The sequence below is a fragment of the Antedon bifida genome, chromosome 3 (genome assembly GCF_963402885.1).
Source record: "Antedon bifida chromosome 3, ecAntBifi1.1, whole genome shotgun sequence".
NCBI classification, from domain to species: Eukaryota; Metazoa; Echinodermata; class Crinoidea; order Comatulida; family Antedonidae; genus Antedon; species Antedon bifida.
In genome coordinates, this window is record NC_136228.1 from 5,149,041 (window position 1) to 5,171,004 (window position 21,964).

General features: G+C 32.6%; 2 protein-coding genes across 2 annotated transcripts; one reads left to right on the forward strand and one right to left on the reverse strand.

Moving 5' to 3' along the window:
- The first annotated feature begins 257 nt into the window (after positions 1–257).
- On the forward strand, positions 258–17,490 carry LOC144838677 (poly [ADP-ribose] polymerase tankyrase-1-like). The gene is made up of 21 exons (XM_078694114.1): positions 258–438; positions 1,153–1,377; positions 3,240–3,448; positions 3,862–3,956; positions 4,544–4,681; positions 5,236–5,348; positions 5,818–5,939; positions 6,204–6,295; positions 6,566–6,644; positions 7,034–7,205; positions 9,293–9,393; positions 9,896–10,047; positions 10,338–10,503; positions 11,549–11,768; positions 12,203–12,312; positions 12,617–12,739; positions 13,250–13,825; positions 14,246–14,426; positions 14,832–15,018; positions 15,662–15,818; positions 16,030–17,490. The coding sequence occupies exons 1-21, from the start codon at positions 300–302 to the stop codon at positions 16,096–16,098; spliced, it is 3,426 nt and encodes a 1,141-aa protein (XP_078550240.1). The 5' UTR covers positions 258–299; the 3' UTR covers positions 16,099–17,490.
- A 293-nt stretch (positions 17,491–17,783) lies between these two features.
- On the reverse strand, positions 17,784–20,390 carry LOC144838686 (uncharacterized). The gene is made up of 2 exons (XM_078694126.1): positions 19,255–20,390; positions 17,784–18,973 (listed from the first exon to the last, which is right to left on the reverse strand). The coding sequence occupies exons 1-2, from the start codon at positions 20,255–20,257 to the stop codon at positions 18,363–18,365; spliced, it is 1,614 nt and encodes a 537-aa protein (XP_078550252.1). The 5' UTR covers positions 20,258–20,390; the 3' UTR covers positions 17,784–18,362.
- Positions 20,391–21,964: the final 1,574 nt, after the last annotated feature.

Genomic DNA, 21,964 nt, shown 5'->3' on the forward strand with positions numbered 1-21,964 from the left:
TATAAAAATAAAGTACCTTTTTTTTTTTATAAAATTCCTTCAAACACACTAAATTAAAATGTTTAAAATGTTCAATATGCTAAATAAAAACTTTATGAATTTTTAAAGGTGAATTTGATAAATAAAGACATGCTACAAGTGGAATAAATTGTTTGTTTTGAGAATGATTTTCATTGTTTTTAGTGTCACTTCCTAAAAAACACGAAAGAGATTTTCACAAAAAAACAACAACCAAGAAAAAGTTTAAAATGGCGTCGAGTCGGGTAAGAGGAACGATTTCGACGCCAAATACCGAAGGAATGTCTGATGCTAACAAGGAACTCTTCGAAGCCTGTAGAAATGGAGATATTGTTAGAGTTAAAAAAGTAGTTAATTCGTCCAATGCTAATGCTAAAGATACGGCAGGACGTAAAAGTACACCGCTTCATTTCGCTGCAGGTTAGACCCTCTCCTCTACGTTTCTATTCATTAGACCATATAGGAGCCTAGAGCCTAGAGAGGCCTAGTACGACTAGGCCTAGCTACTGTAGGCCGCCTAGGCTAGTCTATAAAGTTGTCTTGGTTTTATATTTTTAATATTTATTTAAATTTAAGATTTATATTATAAATTGGTTGGAAAGTAAACCTAGGGCCTAGTATAAATAAGATGTGACTGACTTCAATCGAATCAAATAATGTATTTTATGTGATTGTGAATGTGTGGAAATTGATTGGATTGAATAGGCCTAGAATAGTTTTGATACGGACTGACTGATGTACATTTTTGGGAATGAAAAAAATGTAAATATTGTTTAGCCTAGTAGTAGGCCTAGTAATGAAGAAAGATGTAATTAAATTATACAAACATATGATTTGACCAAATTGTACATTTTTTGACATTTAATAACTATGAATGTTTATGTAAAAGTAGATGTATTAATTTAAATATATAATTAATTTATTTATTATACCTTATACTATACCTGTAGCTAATAAAATACTCACTTGCTGACATTTGGCATTGAGACTTTTAAAACCTTATTATTTTAAGGTTGATTATGATTTGATTATCTACTTTTGAAATCTTGCTTTTTTTTGTGATTGTTTTCAGCAAATATTTTATTCCACTAATTACAGAATCATCAATAAACACAATTTCCGTTATTTTTGTAGGTTTTGGAAGAAAAGATGTTGTAGAGTATTTATTATTATCCGGAGCCAATGTGCATTCCCGCGATGATGGTGGCTTAATCCCGCTACACAACGCTTGCTCATTCGGCCACGCTGAAGTGGTCAGTCTTCTACTTAAGCATGGAGCTGATGCAAACTCTAGAGATAATTGGAATTATACGCCACTGCACGAAGCGGCCATCAAGGGCAAAGTTGACGTTTGCATAGGTATATTGTTACATTTTTTCAGTAAATTTAGAATATTACAGTATATGTTTATCTGTGCAAAGTGTAAAGCTCTGTATACACTATCAAACAATATCTGCCAAATAAATGTGATATTCCCAAATATGGTAGTGATATGATGTCATTGTGTCCATATATGGGCACATCACATTTTTTTGTCACATAAAGTTTGATAGTGTTGACAGAGGTTAACTGTCAACTGGATATAGGTATACTATAAAGATATGTTTCGAAAAAATATACAATTTAATTGATCTGCTGTACAATATTAAATAAATATGAAATATTAAATAAATAAATTACCACTTTACAGTACACTCAACTGGTATTAGTTTTTATTCAAAAACATTTTCATTTATCTGATGAAAATCTATGAAATATGCTTGAAACAAGATATTCATACAACAATACAATACAATTTGTCTTCCTACAGTAGGCTCTCTTCTTTCTGTTAATTTAAGTAGAACTTAAGAATAATATTTTGACCAACTTGAGTCTTAACACAATATTTCTTTATACTGTAATTGCCTTTGTGTTCTATTATCTAATATAAAGTTCTGCCTACACTATCAAACTTTATGTGACAAAAAAATGTGATGTGCCGATATATGGACATGATGATGTCATATCACTGCCATATTTGGGAATATCACTACCATATTTGGGCATATCACTTTTTTGTCCAAAAAGTTTGATAGTGTAGACAGAGCTTAATATAAAATAATTAACTAAAATAACAATTGAATCCTTTTAAGGAAATAAGACACATGACAATGAAGATAATGAATATTGTATTGCTGTTAATGTACCTTCACTTTTGATTTTAAATCAGTTGTTTAATTGACAGTTTAAGCATTTATTTCCCAACATTACAATTACAAACAAGAAAAAAAATACATATGTGTTGCAGAAAAATTCCTATCAAGTACCAAATGCCCTTGAGAGCTAGTCTAAGGTCAAGGATTCTCTCGACAAAAAGCTTCATTAGTATTTTTTTTAACCAAATGAGATACAAAAACAGTTTATATAATGCGTTGATGCTTAAATCGCTATTATTATGCTACTTTGAAGTGAATGAACAAGAAATGACATTCTTCATGATTTTTCAATTTAATGGATTATACCTCTTAACCTTGATACTTAAGTGAACATTATTTCATGTTGTATTATTATGACTAAATATTTATTTGGGTTAAGGTTGCCATTAATAAAATGTGAAATATGTTTTAATATGTGAAATTGAACATTAATGTTTATTTCATATTAAACCATTAGTGACTGCTTGCCGAATATGCGATAGATAGAGGGAGCCATCATTTATGAAAGAGCCGTTCTGACATTGCATGTGATGCACATCTAAAGTTCTGTCTACACTATCAAAGTTTATGTGACAACAAAATGTGATGTGCCCATACATACAGTATATGGACATGATCACTACCATATTTGGGCACATCACTTTTTTTGTCAAACAAGTGTAGACAGAGCTTAAAGATTAGCATTTTCTTAAAAACAACTTTAATTTATTTGAATTTCTTAAAAATCCATTATATTTGCACTTTCCTAATAATTTGTTATACAGTATTTAAAGTTTCTGATCTCATACAAAAGTCTGTATGTTTACAATGTATCTGGAGGTCAATAACATTACTGTACATTAACTTGAAAGCACAATTTTATTTATCATTCATTTATCTGAATTATTCAAAGCACATATTGAATTAACTACCCAGCCGTTAATAAAGAACACACATTGGAATTGACTGGGAAAAAAACAAAAACAATTAAATACCCAATATAAAATCAGGCATGCTAATTATTATTTACCCCTTCTTTTTGTTTAGTTTTATTACAAAATGGTGCTGATTCCACGATCCGAAACACCGATGGCAAAACAGCGCTTGACCTTGCCGATCCAATGGCCAAGTCGGTGTTGACAGGTGACTATAAGAAAGATGAACTGCTCGAAGCAGCACGCAGTGGCAACGAGGAAAAGTTGATGTCGTTGTTAACGCCATTGAATGTTAATTGTCATGCAAGTGACGGTAGAAAGGTTAGCACTTTATTCACGATTTTATGTTTTTGTGTTTTATTCATTGATTCATATTTATTTTGACAAAGAAGACACAGTTAAATATAATTTGGAAAAGCTGACTGCCTTTTTCCCTTTCGCATACAATTGAGTTTCTAGTAAGTGTAGTGGAGTTGTATCTTGGCGGTTAACATACTTGCTTCTAATCCCAAGGTCCAGGGTTCAATTCTGACCTAGTGCCAAGGTTGTTACTCCACTCTCTAGCCCTTTACTGTAAATGAGACTATAAAAGCATGATAAGTTATAAATTTAATTTTTATCCAACATTTGTAATTGACGAGTTGCTTGGTGTTGAAATTTGTTTGAAATAAAAAAAAAATTGTACTACTTAATTTAATTGTGAACGTAATAACATTGTTTTGACATTATTTTAGTCGACACCACTACACCTTGCCGCAGGGTATAACCGAACTAGGATTGTACAACTGATGCTGAACCACGGTGCTGATGTACATGCTAAAGATAAAGGGTAAGAAATAATAATAATGATATCCTGGATTTATAATTGTTGTGAAACCTCTAAGCGCTGAACATTATTACCCGGTCATTTTTTTGCATCAAACACGTATGGAAGCATTGTGCAGTTAGCAATCAGCGCAAAGTTGTGTCTTGATCTAACGAGGTACCCATTTAAACACCTGGGTGGATAGAGCCAAACATAAGTAAATTATCTTGCCTAAGGATAAAAGCAATGCGGTGAGAGTTGGATTTGAACCACGATCTCACGATCAGTAGTCCAACGTCCAACACACTGCACCACACACCCTTACAAATCAACTTTTCCAAGCCAAACACCATTCAGCTGGGCCAAACAGATTATTAAGTTGTATAGTAGTTTGACAGTGTTTTTTGGATGTTATACAGTAACTAGTCAGTGAAATTTACCATTTATTATCTTAAAAATATTAAAAAAAAACATTTTTGTACACAGTAGAATGTATATTTTTAGGGAAACTTTCAGGGCCCAATTTAAGTGTCCCCCCTAACAGACGTGTTATCCTCTGAATACTGTAATTTTTTTTTTGTATTTTAACTATGTTATCCTTTTCATTTTAGTGGGCTTGTCCCTCTGCATAACGCCTGTTCATACGGTCATTTTGAAGTCACTGAGTTGCTCATTAAGTATGGTGCTTGTGTGAATGCTATGGATCTCTGGCAGTTCACACCATTACATGAAGCAGCCTCTAAATCAAGGTTAGTAGTATACTTCTATTAATTTATAATAATTGTCTTTTGTATAGTGCTTAACCAAAATAAAATTTTCTCTAAAGCACTACGTCAACAAGACTCGAAACAAGGTGGAAATTTCATTCATTTCATATGCTATTCATAAGAGATGGGTTTTCAGCAATTGTTTGAAGATGGCAATAGAATTGACTTCTTTTCATTTATTATTATATTATATATATATATATATATATTATACCAAATTCCTATCTCTCTTTGTTATATATTACTCATCACTCAATTAGCAATGGCTGCCATAAACGACTAAAATGGACCAGTAACCCCAACTCTTCCAAAAGATACTGGGTTCTTTAAAGTGCACATAAGCTAGATGTTTAGAGTCCTTATCCGAGAAGATTGTTCTACCACCAGAACTATGGCTAAGGAGAGCCTTAACCGACCAGTCGACTCGATCTTCTGAAAAAAAAAGATCTTTTTACCATCATAAATTCTGCTTTATCTCTCATCAGAAAAAAGTGATTATTAATGAGGTTTACGATTGTTTTGTCTTTCAATTGTAGAGTTGAAGTTTGCTCATTATTACTAAGTCACGGTGGTGACCCTACCTTACTAAACTGCCATACAAAGTGTGCATTAGATGCTGCCACCAGGGAGCTATCAGAAACTCTACAATGTAAGTACACTAACTGCTCTATCTGGGCACCAGTTGTGTGTAGATATTGCTATGAAAAGCATTGCTTATTTCAAATTAATTTCTTGGACACCAGTTGTGTAGGTGATGAATATCAATCCTTTATTATAGAATGATAAAGGGAGTGTGTCGCAGTGTGTTGGACGTTGGACTACTGATCGTGAGATCATGGTTCGAACCCAACTCTCGTCGCATTGCTTGTATCCTTAGGCAAGATACTTTACTTACATTTGTCTATCTGCACCCAGGTGTATAAAATGGGTACCGGGTTTGATCAGGACAAAACTTTGCGCTGATTACTAGCTGCATTATGGGAATATGTTTCCATATGTGTTTGATAAAAAAAAAAAAATTGACCGGCTAATAATGTGCAGTGTATTGAGAGCTTGCTTATATGCGCTATATAAGAATGAAGAACTATTATTATTATGAAAAACATTGCTTATTTTAGATGAATTTCGTGGTCACCAATTGTTGGAAGCATGTAGCAATGCTGACATGACAAAAGTTAAGAAGAACCTGACTGTAGAATGTGTTAACTTCAAAAACCCTTTAAACCATCAGACACCTTTGGTAAGTCTCTTGAAAACTGACTTTAGTTTGCATGTTTTGGTAATTTTGTAGGCGTGTCTTTGGGAAGAGTGTACTTATGGCCAGAAACAGCCTGACCTGCATCACAAAGCATTATAACTCATAATCTAAACAACGGCAAATGCAAGAGCAGTTATTTCTGTTCAGGTCTATGTCTATTGCTTGCTCCTAGATAACATGTCAAATAAATGTTATTATTATTATCATTTGCTTAATGATGTCATTGTTTTCTTAATATTTCATCAGCATTGTGCTGTAGGGTCCGCTGGTTCCAAACGAAAACAAGTGACTGAATTATTAATACGAAAAGGGGCAAATTTGGTTGACAAAGATAAAGAGTGAGTATTTAACAATATTGCAACTGTTGTACAAGCGACTATTTTTTATATTTTGTAATGTTATGCGCATGTGTTGATCATCATCATCATCTTCCTATACTGTGCAGGACCTCATTTGAGTATAGTCGCACATGGGTTGGTCACATTTATGCAGCCAGGCTTCCTAATTTTCTTTTAATTTATTTTTGCACACGTTTCATATTATTATTATTACATTACATATTTTTTTGAATATTAATTTCAAATTTCTGTTGTGTTTTTTTATTGCAGAGGCCAAACGCCAATTCACATATCTTCTAGTAAAAACCATCATGATGTTATTGAGATTCTGCTGAAAAATGGAGCCAAAGTAAGATATCCGAAAATAAACTTTGACCTGGACATGTGATACAATCTTTCTCTTTAGATAAATAATATAACATCAATGTGCTTTGGTCCCATGTGTGCATGACTCATAAATAGTAGTACAAACTACTAGATTTCTGGCTCATTTACCACCAGACAAGAAATAAGGATCAAGGATATTTTAAATGTGAAATTTCTGCATTCCCTTGTTGGATGGTCCCATGTGCTCATGACTCATAAACAGTAGTGTTAGATTGTCCTTAGGGTTCAGGCTCATTTACCACCAGACCAGAAATAATATTTAAAATCAAACAGTTTTTAAATGGAGGGTAATTTTAAATTACAGTATCCCATGTTGGATCTTACATTTTTGTTTTGTTTTGTGTGTTTTAGGTGAATTCAGTTGACAATCTGGGCCAGACAGGTCTGCATCGGGCAGCCCAAGAGGGCCACGTCCAAGCCTGCCGTGTACTGCTAGCATACGGTGCTGACGCAACCATCCCGTCCTTACAAGGCTTCACTGTTAATAGAGTGGCAACTGAGAGTGTACAAAAATTATTACAAAGTAAGACGATTTTTCAGTGTCCAAAATAATCCAATAACTAGTTCATTATGTACTGAATAATCATATAAATCAGTAAATTGAACTATTATTATCGTCAATTTACGTGCCCTATTTGGCATCAATTCAATCATGGTGGATATAGTTATATTTCCTAATGATTTGATTAGATCTTTTTTCTAGATTCCAAGTTTCAAAATTGTGTTTATATTCAACAGTCAGTGTTCTACGATTTTAATGTCTGAAAATCTATTACTATATTTGGGCATTTTGACCGAGTTCCATGATCGAATTAGACCTTTATGTAACACTAATGAACATAGATGAAAGCTAGTTGCTAAACTGAAGACATTAATGATCAAATGTGAACCCACTTTTTCAATATTTTACCTTTTGATTCATATTAATTCAGATTTATTCAATTTTTTGTACAAAACTAGTTCAAAGGGCAATAAATGAGCTAAGACAGTTTATCCCTAAATCATAGAGGATGTGTATAAATCTCACTAGCATATCTTATGTAAATCAACGCTAACAAACACTTTTCACATCAATCCACATTTTTTGTCTTCAAAATTTTCTTGTCATTTCCTGCTTGAAGTAGACCAGTTCAAATGTGTAGATTGCTAAGCCCCTAATCATCTTATGCTTTCCTCTTCCGCCTAATCATAAATACCAATCTAGCCGATATTTTTAACCAACTTAAAATATCCTATAAAAATATATTCTAGCCAATTTTTTTACCAACTTAAAGTGTCTTATAAAAATATATTCTACAGGTAGGTGATATTTTTAACCAACTCAAAATATCTTCTATAAAATATATTTATAAAATTAAAAAAAGTTATATCAAATTTTGTAATAATTTAATGAAAAAATCTTAAATTTTCATTTTATTCAATCAAAAGAAGAAATAAGAAGCATTGTGTACATTTAAAAGAATACAATTTTAAAAAGTGTAAAAATAGTCTACAAATGCTGCTTTCTGACTTTCACACCAGTCCCACCCTTTTCCACTTATATTCCAAGTTTCCTGGACTTTCTGCATTCTCACTCCTGACGACGATCAAAGCATATTGATCTAAACATCTAGAAACTCAACAGTTCTTTTCAGAACTAATATACGTGGTGTACCACGTATACATCAAGGACAGTGTGAAAAACAACTTAAATCCCAACATGACTTATTATTGTCTTTTATAGGGACTACTAAGCCTGTAGAGCTTAAAGTATTAGTAATACAGTCACTGTACTTTTAGTCTTAATTTGTTTATCTTCTTAGTAATTAAACTATAATAAGTCAATTATTAAAAAGCCTATTTATGGTATTTCAATTTAGGCCATAGTTTGTATTTTTCATTAAAATTTAATAAAAAGCATGACGATATAGTATAAACTTATCAGTAATTGGTGACCTACATTATATGTGCCTATTTAAATAATTTAATTGTTAAACCACATTAACACAATCTAATACTAACATCCTGTCCACATGAACTTTGAGTGACCTTGATTGTAAAGATGTTGTATGTATCTTTTTAGATGAATAATATTGGCTAGACTGATAATATTTTCATTTTGTAACTTATCATAGAGTAGTAGATTCAAAATGTATCAATTTCTGACTTACTCTATACATTCCCATGTACATGCCACCCCATTTTCTAGTAGCCACTTTTTACTGCACAGTTTCCCAGCAACTATATGAGCACAATAGTGTAATGATTAAATTAAATAAACTTTCACATTTTTTATAAAAGACTATATAGTCACATTCAATCATTTTTATACGGCTCTGTCTACACTATCAAACTTTATGTGAAAACAAATGTGCCCATATTATATGGACACGATGATGTCATATCACGACAATAGTTGGGCACATTACACTTTTTTTGTCAAACTAGTTTGATAGTGTTAGTTTGACAGAGCTGAACATAATTACACAATTACTATGTTTGATAATTCGATAATCACACAAATGTCAATAAAATAACAATAATATGTTAAATTTAACTGAATTTCTTCATACCACAGTAAATAGAAAATATTATAACTAAATTGATATTAATTTAAATTTTGCTTGACAGCGGCAGAAGACCACACCCCATCTTTAAATACAAGTCCTGCAAGTGACGAGAATTATGAACTGTTAGAAGCGGCAAAGTCAGGGGATTTAGATACTTGCAAGGTATGCACTATACTAATGTTAAAACATTAATTGGTATTATATAACACCTCAATAAATTCCTGTCATTTGATTGGATGATTGTGTATCACATGGCGTGCAATAGTACGCACTATGCTAATGCTAAAAAATTAATTGGTACAGTCAATTCGCCTAATAATATTGAACACCCTTGGGCTGGGCTAATATGTTTCATTATTTGGTCCTTTTTAGTATTTACAAAACAGAAAAACTGATCTGAAAATTGGGGAGACTAGGGTCAACCTAAGCTGGCTGACCCAGTCTGTTTTATTCTGTATTTGATTGTATTTTTAACGATAATTGGGACCTTTTGGACCTCAAGAAACGTATAGTTTTAAAAGAATGTCTGGTTCTAGGAAAGTCTGATAATTGAGAGTACTGTATTCAATTAATGTTACTTTATATTACAATACAAGATTTTTAATTATTAATTTACATTCTATACTTTAACATGCATTTCATATCAATTTATTTTTTCTTAAAGGTTTTAGTTTCCAAGACGTCGCCAATTGTAAATTGTCGTGATATTGAAGGCCGTCATTCCACACCATTACACTTTGCAGCGGGTTATAATCGTGTCGCTGTAGTTGAGTTTCTTCTGGAACATGGCGCAGATGTTCATGCAAAAGATAAAGGGTGAATATTGTATACCAACCATCCAGCCTAAAGCTCTGTCTACACTATCCAACTAGTTTATGTATACTAGTGATATGCCCAAATTTGGTACTGATATGACATCATCATGTCCATATATGGGCATATCACATAATGTTTGATAGTGTAGACAGAGATTAACACAAAGCTTTATCCTGGAACCTTTAAGATTGAATTTATATCATACCTGAAAAACAGTCATATACACATTTTGGCTTTGTTTGGATGTTTGGATACTGTATGATAAATTATTTTATTCCATATTTCTGTAGAGGCTTAGTTCCACTTCATAATGCATGTTCCTATGGTCACTACGAAGTGACCGAATTACTGGTCAAACATGGAGCAGTGGTCAATGTTGCTGACCTTTGGAAGTTTACACCACTTCACGAAGCAGCGGCAAAAGGAAAATACGAGATCTGTAAACTTCTACTAAAGGTAAAAAAAAAATGTTAAAAAAAAAAAATTTAAATCTGCTCCGTATTTACTGAAACAAACCAAAAATACACTTAGATGAATCACCCTAAAACACACCATACAGTGTTTTTTTTGTTTTGTGAAATTATCCAATTGTCTTCAATTTGTTTACGTTAAGGTAAAAATATGTTACTGTTACTGTGTTCTAATATTACAGGTATGTAATAGTAAACCGCTCTGTAGTACTGAAGAAAACCCCCAAAAAAATATACACTAGGCAAGGAAATTATCCTATAGCGTTCATTTTTAAAATTATCAGATGGACGTCAAACAGGTTAATGTAGGCCACCTTATGTTATATAAAGCATCAAGGGAATTGATAGCATCAGTCTATATACCTTCTGTATCCTTCTAGGACTTTGTAATTGGCAAGATTGTTAGAGACTCGTTAGTTAACATTGCTAGTTTGTAACAAGATCCCTGGAGCCTGTACGTGACCTAAATCTAGGCATGTCCTATTTATTTGTCTGCAGTTTTTTTTTCATTGGCAATCTTGTCTTAAAGAGCAATAACCTGTGGCCAGTCTATGTTTAGCAGATACAGTAAATACAAGCTACATTACGCCATACTTTGATTGTGGAAAAATATTTCTCCCTCATTCAAAAATAATATTTTCCTGTACTTGATATATATTATTGTGCGTGTAAACTGAAAACTAATTTGAGATTTGTTCTATCAGTAAATTTTGCTTTATCATTATATGTAAAATGGCTATATTTCAAATACTACACTTAAGTCTACACTATCAAACATTATGTGACAAAAAAATGTGCCCATATATGGACCTGATGATGTCATATCACTACCATATTTGGGCATATCACTACCATATTTGGGCACATCACATTTTTTTGTCAAACTAGTTTGATAGTGTAGACAGAGCTTAAGCTATAGAAGAAAGTCACTTAAAAAAACAAACTGATTTGACGTATTGTAAAAAAGTGTAGCTCAAGTTATCTGGCTGTTAATAAATAATAATAATAACAATAATTGATTTATGTTAAAGCATGGGGCTGATCCTCACAAGAAAAATCGTGATGGTAACACACCGTTAGATTTGGTCAAGGAAGGTGACCAGGATGTAGCTGACCTCTTACGAGGTGATGCTGCCCTCATCGAAGCAGCCAAGAAAGGCAACGTCGCACGAGTCCAAAAACTGGTTACTCCCGAGAATATAAATTGCCGTGATTCTCAAGGAAGGAATTCCACTCCACTTCATTTGGCAGGTAACGTATTTGTTCAATAAAAGTAATGTTTCAGTATTTTTATCTTCTTATGGACTAGCCTTAAGTGAGGTATACTCATTTAAAAAAATTTTTTTTTTGTAATTTTGTCCTTAGAAAAAATCCTGACATGTGACGGGACTTTAAACCTAGGACCTTCGGAGTGGTAGCCAAGCATCATAACCACCAAGCCACAACTCCACTCCCCAAGCCACAACTCCACTCCCCAAGCCACAACTCCACTCATTACACAGCAGACCTTTTATTAATTTATTAATATAAAGCTCTGTCTACACTATCAAAGTTTATGTGACAAAGAAATGTGATGTGACCATATATGGACTACCATACTTGGGCACACTTTTTTGTCAAACTAGTTTGATAGTGTAGACAGAGCATTAGTGTCATATATATTATTATGTTTGTTTTACTTTTAGCTGGTTACAATAATGTTGAGGTTGCAGAATATTTACTTGAGAGTGGTGCTGATGTCAATGCACAAGATAAAGGAGGGCTTATTCCGTTACATAATGCATCCTCATATGGGGTGAGTTTGTATTTTATTTATTCCATAACACACCTTATATTATAAGGTTATCAGAACTAACACAATGTCAATGAAGTATTTGGGTAAGACTTAAGATTGAGCAGTTCTTAATATACTTGTATAAAATACTTCAATGGGATTGAATCTAACCCTAGTCATCTGTCAAAGTTGGAGGTTTAGAGTTGGTAACACCTAGCTAGTGTTCCCAAATTACTAAGCATTCAGTCAGAGTCAGAGCAAACTTCTTTAGCTCTACTTCATAGTAGTCTAATCATCATCACAATATGATACTATTGTTTTTCAGCATGTTGACATTGCAGCGTTGCTTATCAAACATAACACGTGTGTAAATGCCCAGGATCGGTGGAATTTTACCCCATTACATGAAGCTGCTCAGAAAGGTAGAACTCAGCTCTGTGCTTTACTGGTAAGTACCCCACAGTTCTAATCTATGTGACTGATATTTGAAAGCCTATTGCTACAAAATCAATAGATTGATAAAGGTTTGAGGGAAGAATTTTAAAGAAAATTTTGAGGTGGGGGTCCTACTCAGATTGCAGTAACAATGCAACTGACCAAAGTTGTGTGTCTTTCTTTAGCATAAATTATAGTTTGGTACTGTACTCAGGGCATATACGGTGCCCCAGGGGCGTAGCCAACAGTACGGTTGGTAAGGTTTCAACCTGACCATTTTTTCTTTGACAACCCAGTGGCTTGAACAGAGATTGTTCTCTTTTCTTGCGAAAATTTCTTGTGGCTACATCACTCTACCCTTATATATGCGTAGTATGTTTTAAACAATGTTGTACAGAAGTTGTATATTTCAAGTAGCAATATAATTTGTGAGCATTAAATAAATACTTTGATATAAATTAATTAAAAAAAACCAGAAAGAATTGTGTGAATATTTACTAGTATATTGTATTGAATACTGTAGCTTGCTCATGGAGCAGACCCTACCATGAAGAACCAAGAAGGACAAGCACCATTAGACCTGACAACAGCAGAAGATGTCAGAGCTCTATTACTGGATGCCATGCCACCGATGACAACAACCACCACCACAGCAACAAAGTCTCCTCCTTCCATCAATTGTGCCTTACGAGGTCCAACCACAGGTACAGCCTCCGCCAGCAGCTCTAATTATCCGATGGCTGTTGGAGGAGTGGCAGGTTCAGGCGATGGAATGGCAGAGAGGAAACCAACAGAGGGTGCTTCACCGCTTGATATGAATATTGGAACTTTCTTAAGATCGATACAGTTGGATCCACTTAGAGATATTTTTGAACGGGAACAGATTACGATGGATATTCTTGTGGATATGGGACATGAGGAACTGAAAGAAATTGGAATTAATGCATACGGACATCGACACAAGATAATCAAAGGAGTTGAACGTGTAATTGGTGGTAACATGGGACCTAATCCACGTATAGCGGTCGCACCCAGTCAAGGATCGATACTCATTGATCTAACGCCAGCAGATAAAGAATATCAGTCAGTTGAAAATGGGGTAAGTATTTGGAGATAATATTTTCTGTTGAGGATTGGCATGTACAGTAACATTCAAGGGACACTGTTTCAACACTGGCCAACACCCATCCAGGGGACAGCCCTATTAATAGATATTTCCTTTTGAAATGAATGAATGGCCACCCCTATCTACGGGACAACACATACTTAGAGGGGGGCCATCCACTTATAGGTTAAAGGGGTTTACTGTACTACTACTACTACTACTACTACTACTTTCCTGTCAAACAAGTGAATGGCAACATATATATATATTTTTTTTGATTTGATATTTTTTGTTTCCGTCATAAGATTTTGTTTAATGTCAGTAATATCTAAATGTTGTCTTGTTATTTGTTGATTTTTGCTTATTATTCATGTGACCCTTCATTTATCACTGTATTATGTTTTATTTTAACAGATGCAAGCCACCGTACGAGAACACCGTGATCAAGGGCACGCTGGTGGCATCTTCTCATGTTACAATATCATTAAAATACATAAAATCAAAAACAAAAGATTGAGTGAGCGATATGCACATAGACGAAAAGAAGCAGCGGATGAAAATTACAATCAAGACAATGAACGCATGCTTTGGCACGGTAACAATAAGCTTTACCCTCATCATTCGTTTTGGTTTCTTTGGCATATTTTTTTACAATTGTTTACCGGCACTCTTAATAATTGTAACTGTATATTCAGTACTTTAAAAACACTAAACAAATTTACAAATTTGCAAAACATCTGTTCAAATTAATAATAATATCCTGGATTTATAAAAAACCTGATGTTGTGAAACCTCTAAGCGCTGTACATATTGTTACCCTGGCCATTTTAGGATCAAACACGTATGGAAACATACTCCCATGTGCTTTAATCTTACCAGTTACCCATTTGTGCTCCTGGGTGGAGAAAGGCAAGCAAACTAAGTAAAGTGTCTTGCCTAAGGATAGAAGCAATGCAACATGCCCTCAATTAACTTAATTTCTATTTAATATTTTGTGTAGGCTCACCGTTTATCAATGCAATCATTAACAAAGGCTTTGATGAGAGACATGCTTACATTGGTGGCATGTTTGGTGCTGGAATCTACTTTGCAGAAGATTCGTCTAAGAGTAACCAGTATGTTTATGGTATTGGTGGAGGTACCGGTTGCCCCGTTCACAAAGACCGCTCTTGTTATATATGTCACAGGTTTGTTGATGTGAATTTTTTTCCTTAATTTGAATTGAAGTAGAAAGGTATGGTCAAGCTTGTCTGCTTTGGCGAGGGCTTCATACATTCAGTATTTCAGTTTTTTACATTTTTATATTCTGTTTTTACATGAATTCTATCAAAAATAACTTGCTATATTGCAAAAAAAAAAGAACAAACACATTTATTTTAGTTTTCTGTGCTTCTATGGTATTAATCATTTCCACAAATAATACATAATATATTTCTTTATAAATGATTAAGTATAAATGTTAAATCAAACATCAATTTAATTACAACTTTTTTCTTAACTGGTTACAAGTTTTTTTGGAGGGAGACCTTCAAATGTTATTACTTCCTGTGTTTTGTCTCTTTATTATTTATATTTAAATTGTTATTTTGTTACTTTGAAAGAGAAAAAGAAATAAATGTTATTATGAATTAATAATAATAACTACATTTTTGTTAATCATCCACAGTGTTTATTGCAGTGACTGTCATAAACTTCTACATTAAAACAAATTAGAAACATACATTACTGCAGTAAGCAAATTCAGTTACTGCAGTAACTGCAGTAGAATACTTTTAAACATTTAGCATTTATAAGATGCATTTAATCATTGTGTTTGTTTTCACCTAATAGGCAGCTATTGTACTGTCGAGTTACATTGGGAAAAGCGTTCCTTCAATTTAGTGCAATGAAAATGGCTCATGCGCCGCCTGGTCACCACTCAGTGATTGGAAGACCCAGTAGTGGTGGACTTAACTATGCAGAATATGTTATATACAGAGGAGAACAAGTAAGTAATTCAGGGGATACTCAAAACTCACATTTTCTGATATTTTTTGCAGCGCCATGAGCAATGAATGTTGGAATGGCGCTATATAAATCGAACAATTGATTGATTGTTAAGTCTAGGTACAAAATATGATTTGATTTAGATACTAAACATTTTTCAGGAAAAAAAAAATACAGGAAATAAATAAAAACATTTTTCTTTTTTTTTACAGGCATATCCAGAATATCTAATTACTTACCAAATAGTAAAACCAGATACACTGCCCACCCCAACACCTTGATACTTACCTGTCAATTCCACAACCTTTCACAGCTTCCAGTGGCATCACAAAGGCACCTAGTTTGGTTGTGTAATGACAGCCTAGTGCAGGTGGTAACGCAAACTTTTTGTTCTCGGATCCATTTACTACAGGGTTAGTGCCAGGCAGGCAGTCCTTATTCTTAAGATTATGCCATTGTCAACTTAATAGGGCCTCTTTTATTTATTGATTTATGATGAATTAAGTCATTAAGTGGCCCCCAGACTCATGTAGTATGGTTCCATAATTAAGCTATTAAATGCCTTCTCCCCAGACCCCTACTGCCACCTCTGTGTATTGCAAACATTTAAAAAAAGCATCCCTCCAATTGAATTTTTGTATTATACACTGTTTGTTTAAATGGGTAAGGTATTAAATGCAGTGAATATTGTGTATTTTAATAACATATTCTAAAAATCTCGTCTGTGTTTAAACTATTTAAAACACTCTAATGTCAATTAAAATCAATTGTTTTATTCTAGGAGTTTGCTTTAATTTAAATTTTAAAATCCATTATTAACAAAAACACTTCCATAATTTATCTGTAATTTTTGTATTTTAATCAATTTACTTACTGAAACGGATTTTTTAAATTCTTTTTTTAAATGTGTTTATACATGCCAACATTGTGCAATAGTAAAAAAGAAAGTTTAGCTAGGGTTGTGCTTTAGGGTTTAATTACTGTATTTGTTTTATGTTTGTTAATGTTTTTATTCAATGTTTATTTCAACCTATATTTTTAACTCATACATACTATTAAAATATCAAATTATAAATTTTGGAAAGGCACATCACTTCAAATTAATTGTTTATATTGTCAATATGGAGTGTTGATAAAAACATAGTGTACATCATTTTATTTATTGTGATTGGTACAGAACCTAAGATTAATTTGATATTGACTGGCAATTTCTTTATTTTCTTTGTACATATCAAATTTCAATATATAGATATATATATATTGATATTTATTCAAATGTTTTTGATTTTCTTTTTAATAAATCATACTTCATAATTATACTTACACAATATTATTCTTTTTTAGTCAAAAGAACAAACAGAAAACTAAATGTATAGCCAAAGACTCTGATTTTATTGTTTAATTTTGAAAGATTTATTTATATTTTTGGTAAGATTATTTTCAATCTAATGTTGAAATCGCTAAACAATATATTACTAAATAAAATGTCTTATTTATTTATAAATGTTAAAATTTAATATTTCAGAACAAAATATAAGTTGTATGGGGGTGTCATAAGCAAAATAACAGTTTATCAAATGTATGGTAAATTGATGTAATATAATTTTGACACTTCTGGCACCCCATACACAGTGTTATAAAAGTCAAACATATCCAGATCATGATACAGAAACTGTTAAATTGTTATAAAGTTATAATACAACTCTTATAGTAAATTATATAAATATACAAGCTTTAATTTAGAATAATGTGTTTAAAATCAAAAGTTACTGTAGCTGTTAAAATATAATGTAAAAAAAAAAATGATGTTAACTTGTTTTGATTGTTAAAAATCACGACATTATCCATCGTACAGATTTACAATATCATTATTCTGTAGTGAGCATACTGTATTATTATTATTATTTTCTTCATATCAAACATATTTTTTTTTAAATTTTATTTTTTTATTATTTATTTTCTAAAACTAAATAATGATTTTATTTACAATGATGTTTTAGATCTTTTATTTACAGTGAATGTTACAGTAAGTTGTCACTTAAGCAAGTATTAATACATGTTTTTAAAAATGTTTATTTTCAATAATAATTGAAACTAAATGGAAGTAATGTTGTTTTATTTATGATTTAGTTACTACAGAATTATATTCATTACCAACTATACATTTTTTCTTTTCCCTAGTTTTCATCTTAAATTGTACAGTATTACTATTACTACATCTAGTCATACACTACCACATTAAAGATTAATACATCTCAAAACGACCCTGTGAGTGAAATATTGAATTGAAAAAAAATATACATTTAAAGCTAATAATAATAATAATAGTTATCTTATATATTGCCTAACACAAAAATTTCTAAGCATTTTACACTTAAATTTAACTATAGCACAGGAAAATATAATATATATATAATATATCACTGTATTCTATTACTAGTCTTCTACCTAACAGAATATGTACAAACATTTCTAATCATAAAAATGATATTGTTTAATTGTTATGAACAGAAATTTTAAAATGCTCTGAAGCTTAAAAATGAATTCACACGAAGCTAATCATTTTTAACAACCAAACATCTTTACCATTCACTCTCACTGTTACCATTGATGGTATATCATTCCTCATTCTTTCAATGTGCTGTTTACTTAAGCCAATGCTAGCATTATTGTGAATGATGCACTGCCAGGGTGTTTTCATCATAGCACTCACTTCCTGAGCGATATTGAAGGCTGTATCACCCGTAGATTGATATTTATTGACATTTTTCTTGACGCACTCTAACATTTTTTCATCTGTTTCTGTGTTATAACTACTGTGAAGTATTGTTGCTTCCTTTTTCGGTGACACTTTATGCTCTTCCATGATTTGTTCACTCTTGTAAATACTAACTCTGTCCACATCATTTACAGAAAATACTTGAGTTTTGTTACCTTGCCAACGAACTTGAATAAAATCACCCAAACAGCAATTCCATTTTTCCCCAAGAACCTCTTTCAAACGATTTACAATATATTTACTTTTTGTTGTTCTTTCTTCAACATGAGATAGTTTTGATACATCTAGTGAGTATGCTTCATGTACAGCATCCTGCATGCATTTCAACACAGTTGGCAGTAGTCCATAATTTAAAGGTTTTATCGTAATCGATGGTTCTAAAAAAAAAAATGCAAATAATTGAATGAATTTGTTTATTTCTTGAATTTCTCTTAAATATTGTAATTTACGAAGCTCCTGGTGTAGCATGCATCCATGTTCTATTATTTCAATGTTATATTTTGTTTTCATAGGCTTGAATATTTGGTACACATATAGTCTCGTTCTACCACCAGAACCCCATGGAGCGGGTGAGGCTTGAACCCTCGCCATTGGATTATGGTTCCACTATCTTAATCACTCCTCAATACACCATATTATGTTTACATTATAGGCTTACCTGCTTCAGATTTCTTGTGTACTTTTCCAAACTGAGCAATATCATTTTTCAATCGTTTGAGAGAGATGAAATTTGGAGAAAAAATCAATGATTCTTGTTTTGTTTGTTTGGTCATCTTTGTGGTGTCAGGAAGTTGATATGTCAGGAATTCTTCACGTAATTTAGTGATAGCAACGTGTTCATTAAACACTTCAAATTTGTCTGCTTTTTCTATTAATTCTTCATGTACCAACATCTTATTCTCCATTTTCAGAATTTTCATCATTATTGCAAAATTGCGTCTTTCTAGTAGTTCAATCTTTCTCTTCTGTGTGTCCATTATTGTTTTTGTCAAACGATCTTGAGCAGAAGTCAAACTCCTTTTTATTTCTTCCGTATATTTCTTTAATGATTCCAACGCTTTTGATGTATCATCGGTAATACTCGATATCATTCCCCTGACTTCTTCATGAGCTTTCTTCCAGTGGTCCAGCTGACATTGAATTTCTTTCATCATCTCTTGCGCTGCCATGCGTATTGGTTCTGCTTCGGTTTTCACATACAATGTTGCGTGTTTCTCGTGACTTTGTGATAATCTCAAACCATCCCCACAAACGAGTTTAGAACAATCGACACAGAAAAAATTGTATGGTACTCCATGCTCACGACAAACTCGATCTTCCTCTTTCTCCGTTTCCTGTTTCTTATTTATCCATTCTATTACACTAGTAAACTGAAATGCTGACGGAAGTGTGTCTACATTGTCCCCCTTTATACGAGTAATGGCCCTGCAATTAGGGCAAGTAATACGATGAGTATACCCATGAGCATAGCTGATAGGCCTACCTCCTGCTACAACTTGTTCTTGTATCAATTTTTGAATACATAATTTACAAAATATGTGAGAACACTTCAGCTGTTTGAAAACATTTGTTTCACTTTTTTCTCCTCCTCCAGGAATCTCAAAACATATTTGGCAAGTTAGTGCTTGATCTTTTAATTCTTCTAGCACAGAATAAGCCATTTTTTGAAAGGCAGATAAATGGCGTCCGTCCGTAGATGGAATTTCCCATTAAAAGGGGAATCCCCTTGTAATGGTCACAATTATAGAGGGCGTGTTTTAAATGCACAAAACTAAAGCTACATTCACAGTTTCTTCTGAGAACGGAAGCCGTCTTCCGTTATTCTGTGAAATGGAACGTGCGAATATACTGTAGCTTAATCCTTTTTAGATAGGAAAACACAGTCACATGAATTGTTTTTAAATTTATTCCCAACTTACAAAGCAACGTTATTTACTACGGATGAGGATGAGGCTATCTATAGTCCTAATAACAGGGGATGATTTGTTTCCCAATTGTGATCTCTGTGCATATCTTTACAAATGTTATTCTATTTCGTTGACATGACAAAGGAATCTACGAAAATATTTACATCATTACTCTCCGGAAAATTATTGAAGTTGTGGATTAGCTATAATTTCACATGTTCGTGATCAAGTTTTGCATTAACGTTTTGCTCAAGGCCGTAGTCAGGATCTGTCAAGGGGAAGGGGGTGTTCGGACACTAAGTATTTGGGTCACAGTTGAGTTAGTATAGGCTGGTGGTCTAGAAAAAAATAATCGTCGGATGCCATAACGTAAACTACAGTATGATACCATTAGATATTATTATAGTGTAATATATTAATATTTACTAGTATAATCCTATATGATGATGATACACTATACTTTACGCAGACTGCCAGTGATGATCTAAACAATATACGCGGTTTTCAGGTGAAAATCGGCAATTCAATTGCAACTCTTAGAAATTTACAGACACGTATTGCTCGACGTACGCTCATACAGGGAAGGTATAAGTTATTCACGCTCATACAGGGAAGGTATGAGTTATTCACGAACGATTTTTTTAATTTACGAATAATCTTTTGTAGGCCTACTGTGACGCCCGAACCATAAAGCCTGTTGCTGTTTACTTTAAGAGGGAGCGGTTTGTCATATTTAATAGTACACACAACTTAATGATCCGATTATTCTAAAGGATCCACCACCTGTACACATTGAATGAGATTATGGACGTGTTCCCCATTTTATGAGTTGATTTATGTATTGATGAAGTCCTGTGTGGGTCAGTATTTTTATAAATTCGGCAGTATCCCACTTTCCGGGAATGTCCAAATGTACGTTGAAATCACCATTAATCATTTAATTAATCATTATTAGGAATGACTAACTTCGAAAAATTGTTCTACTTCAGCCAGAAATGTATTAGTCCTGAGACCATTTGCTCGAGATGGTGGAGGGCGGTAAATTTTTTTTTTATTAATTTGTTTTTTAAATTTTTAATTGTTAAATAAGACATCACATTTTAAAGCTTTATTATAGTGATGCCCGATTCAATCAATCAATATTATAACTTTTGCTTATAACCATATTCATTTGTAGGCCGTTGCCAATATACAGTAATCTTCCTAAACACTATCTGCTACTTTTGATACTTTATCAATATTATAAATCATACTGTAAATTATAGAAATAGTGCTCATATTCGGAACATGATCTCATAATCGCGTTATTGATTGTAATGAAACTAATGAAACTTTATATATTTATTCATTATTTTATTATTCAACTTCTGTTTGAATATAGTCTATAAAACTATTAATTTTTATTATTATCATTACTGTAAATAATCACTGTATTTTTTATAATTAATATTTTTTTTTTGT

Coding starts and splice junctions, on each gene's coding strand:
- LOC144838677 (XM_078694114.1), top strand. CDS start 300: ATGTCTGATGCTAACAAGGAACTCTTCGAAGCCTGTAGAAATGGAGAT. Junction 4,682..5,235: donor GAAGCAGCCTCTAAATCAAG/GTTAGTAGTATA, acceptor TTTCAATTGTAG/AGTTGAAGTTTGCTCATTAT. Junction 15,019..15,661: donor TCTTGTTATATATGTCACAG/GTTTGTTGATGT, acceptor TTCACCTAATAG/GCAGCTATTGTACTGTCGAG.
- LOC144838686 (XM_078694126.1), bottom strand. CDS start 20,257: ATGGCTTATTCTGTGCTAGAAGAATTAAAAGATCAAGCACTAACTTGC. Junction 18,974..19,254: donor ACACAAGAAATCTGAAGCAG/GTAAGCCTATAA, acceptor TTTTTTTTTTAG/AACCATCGATTACGATAAAA.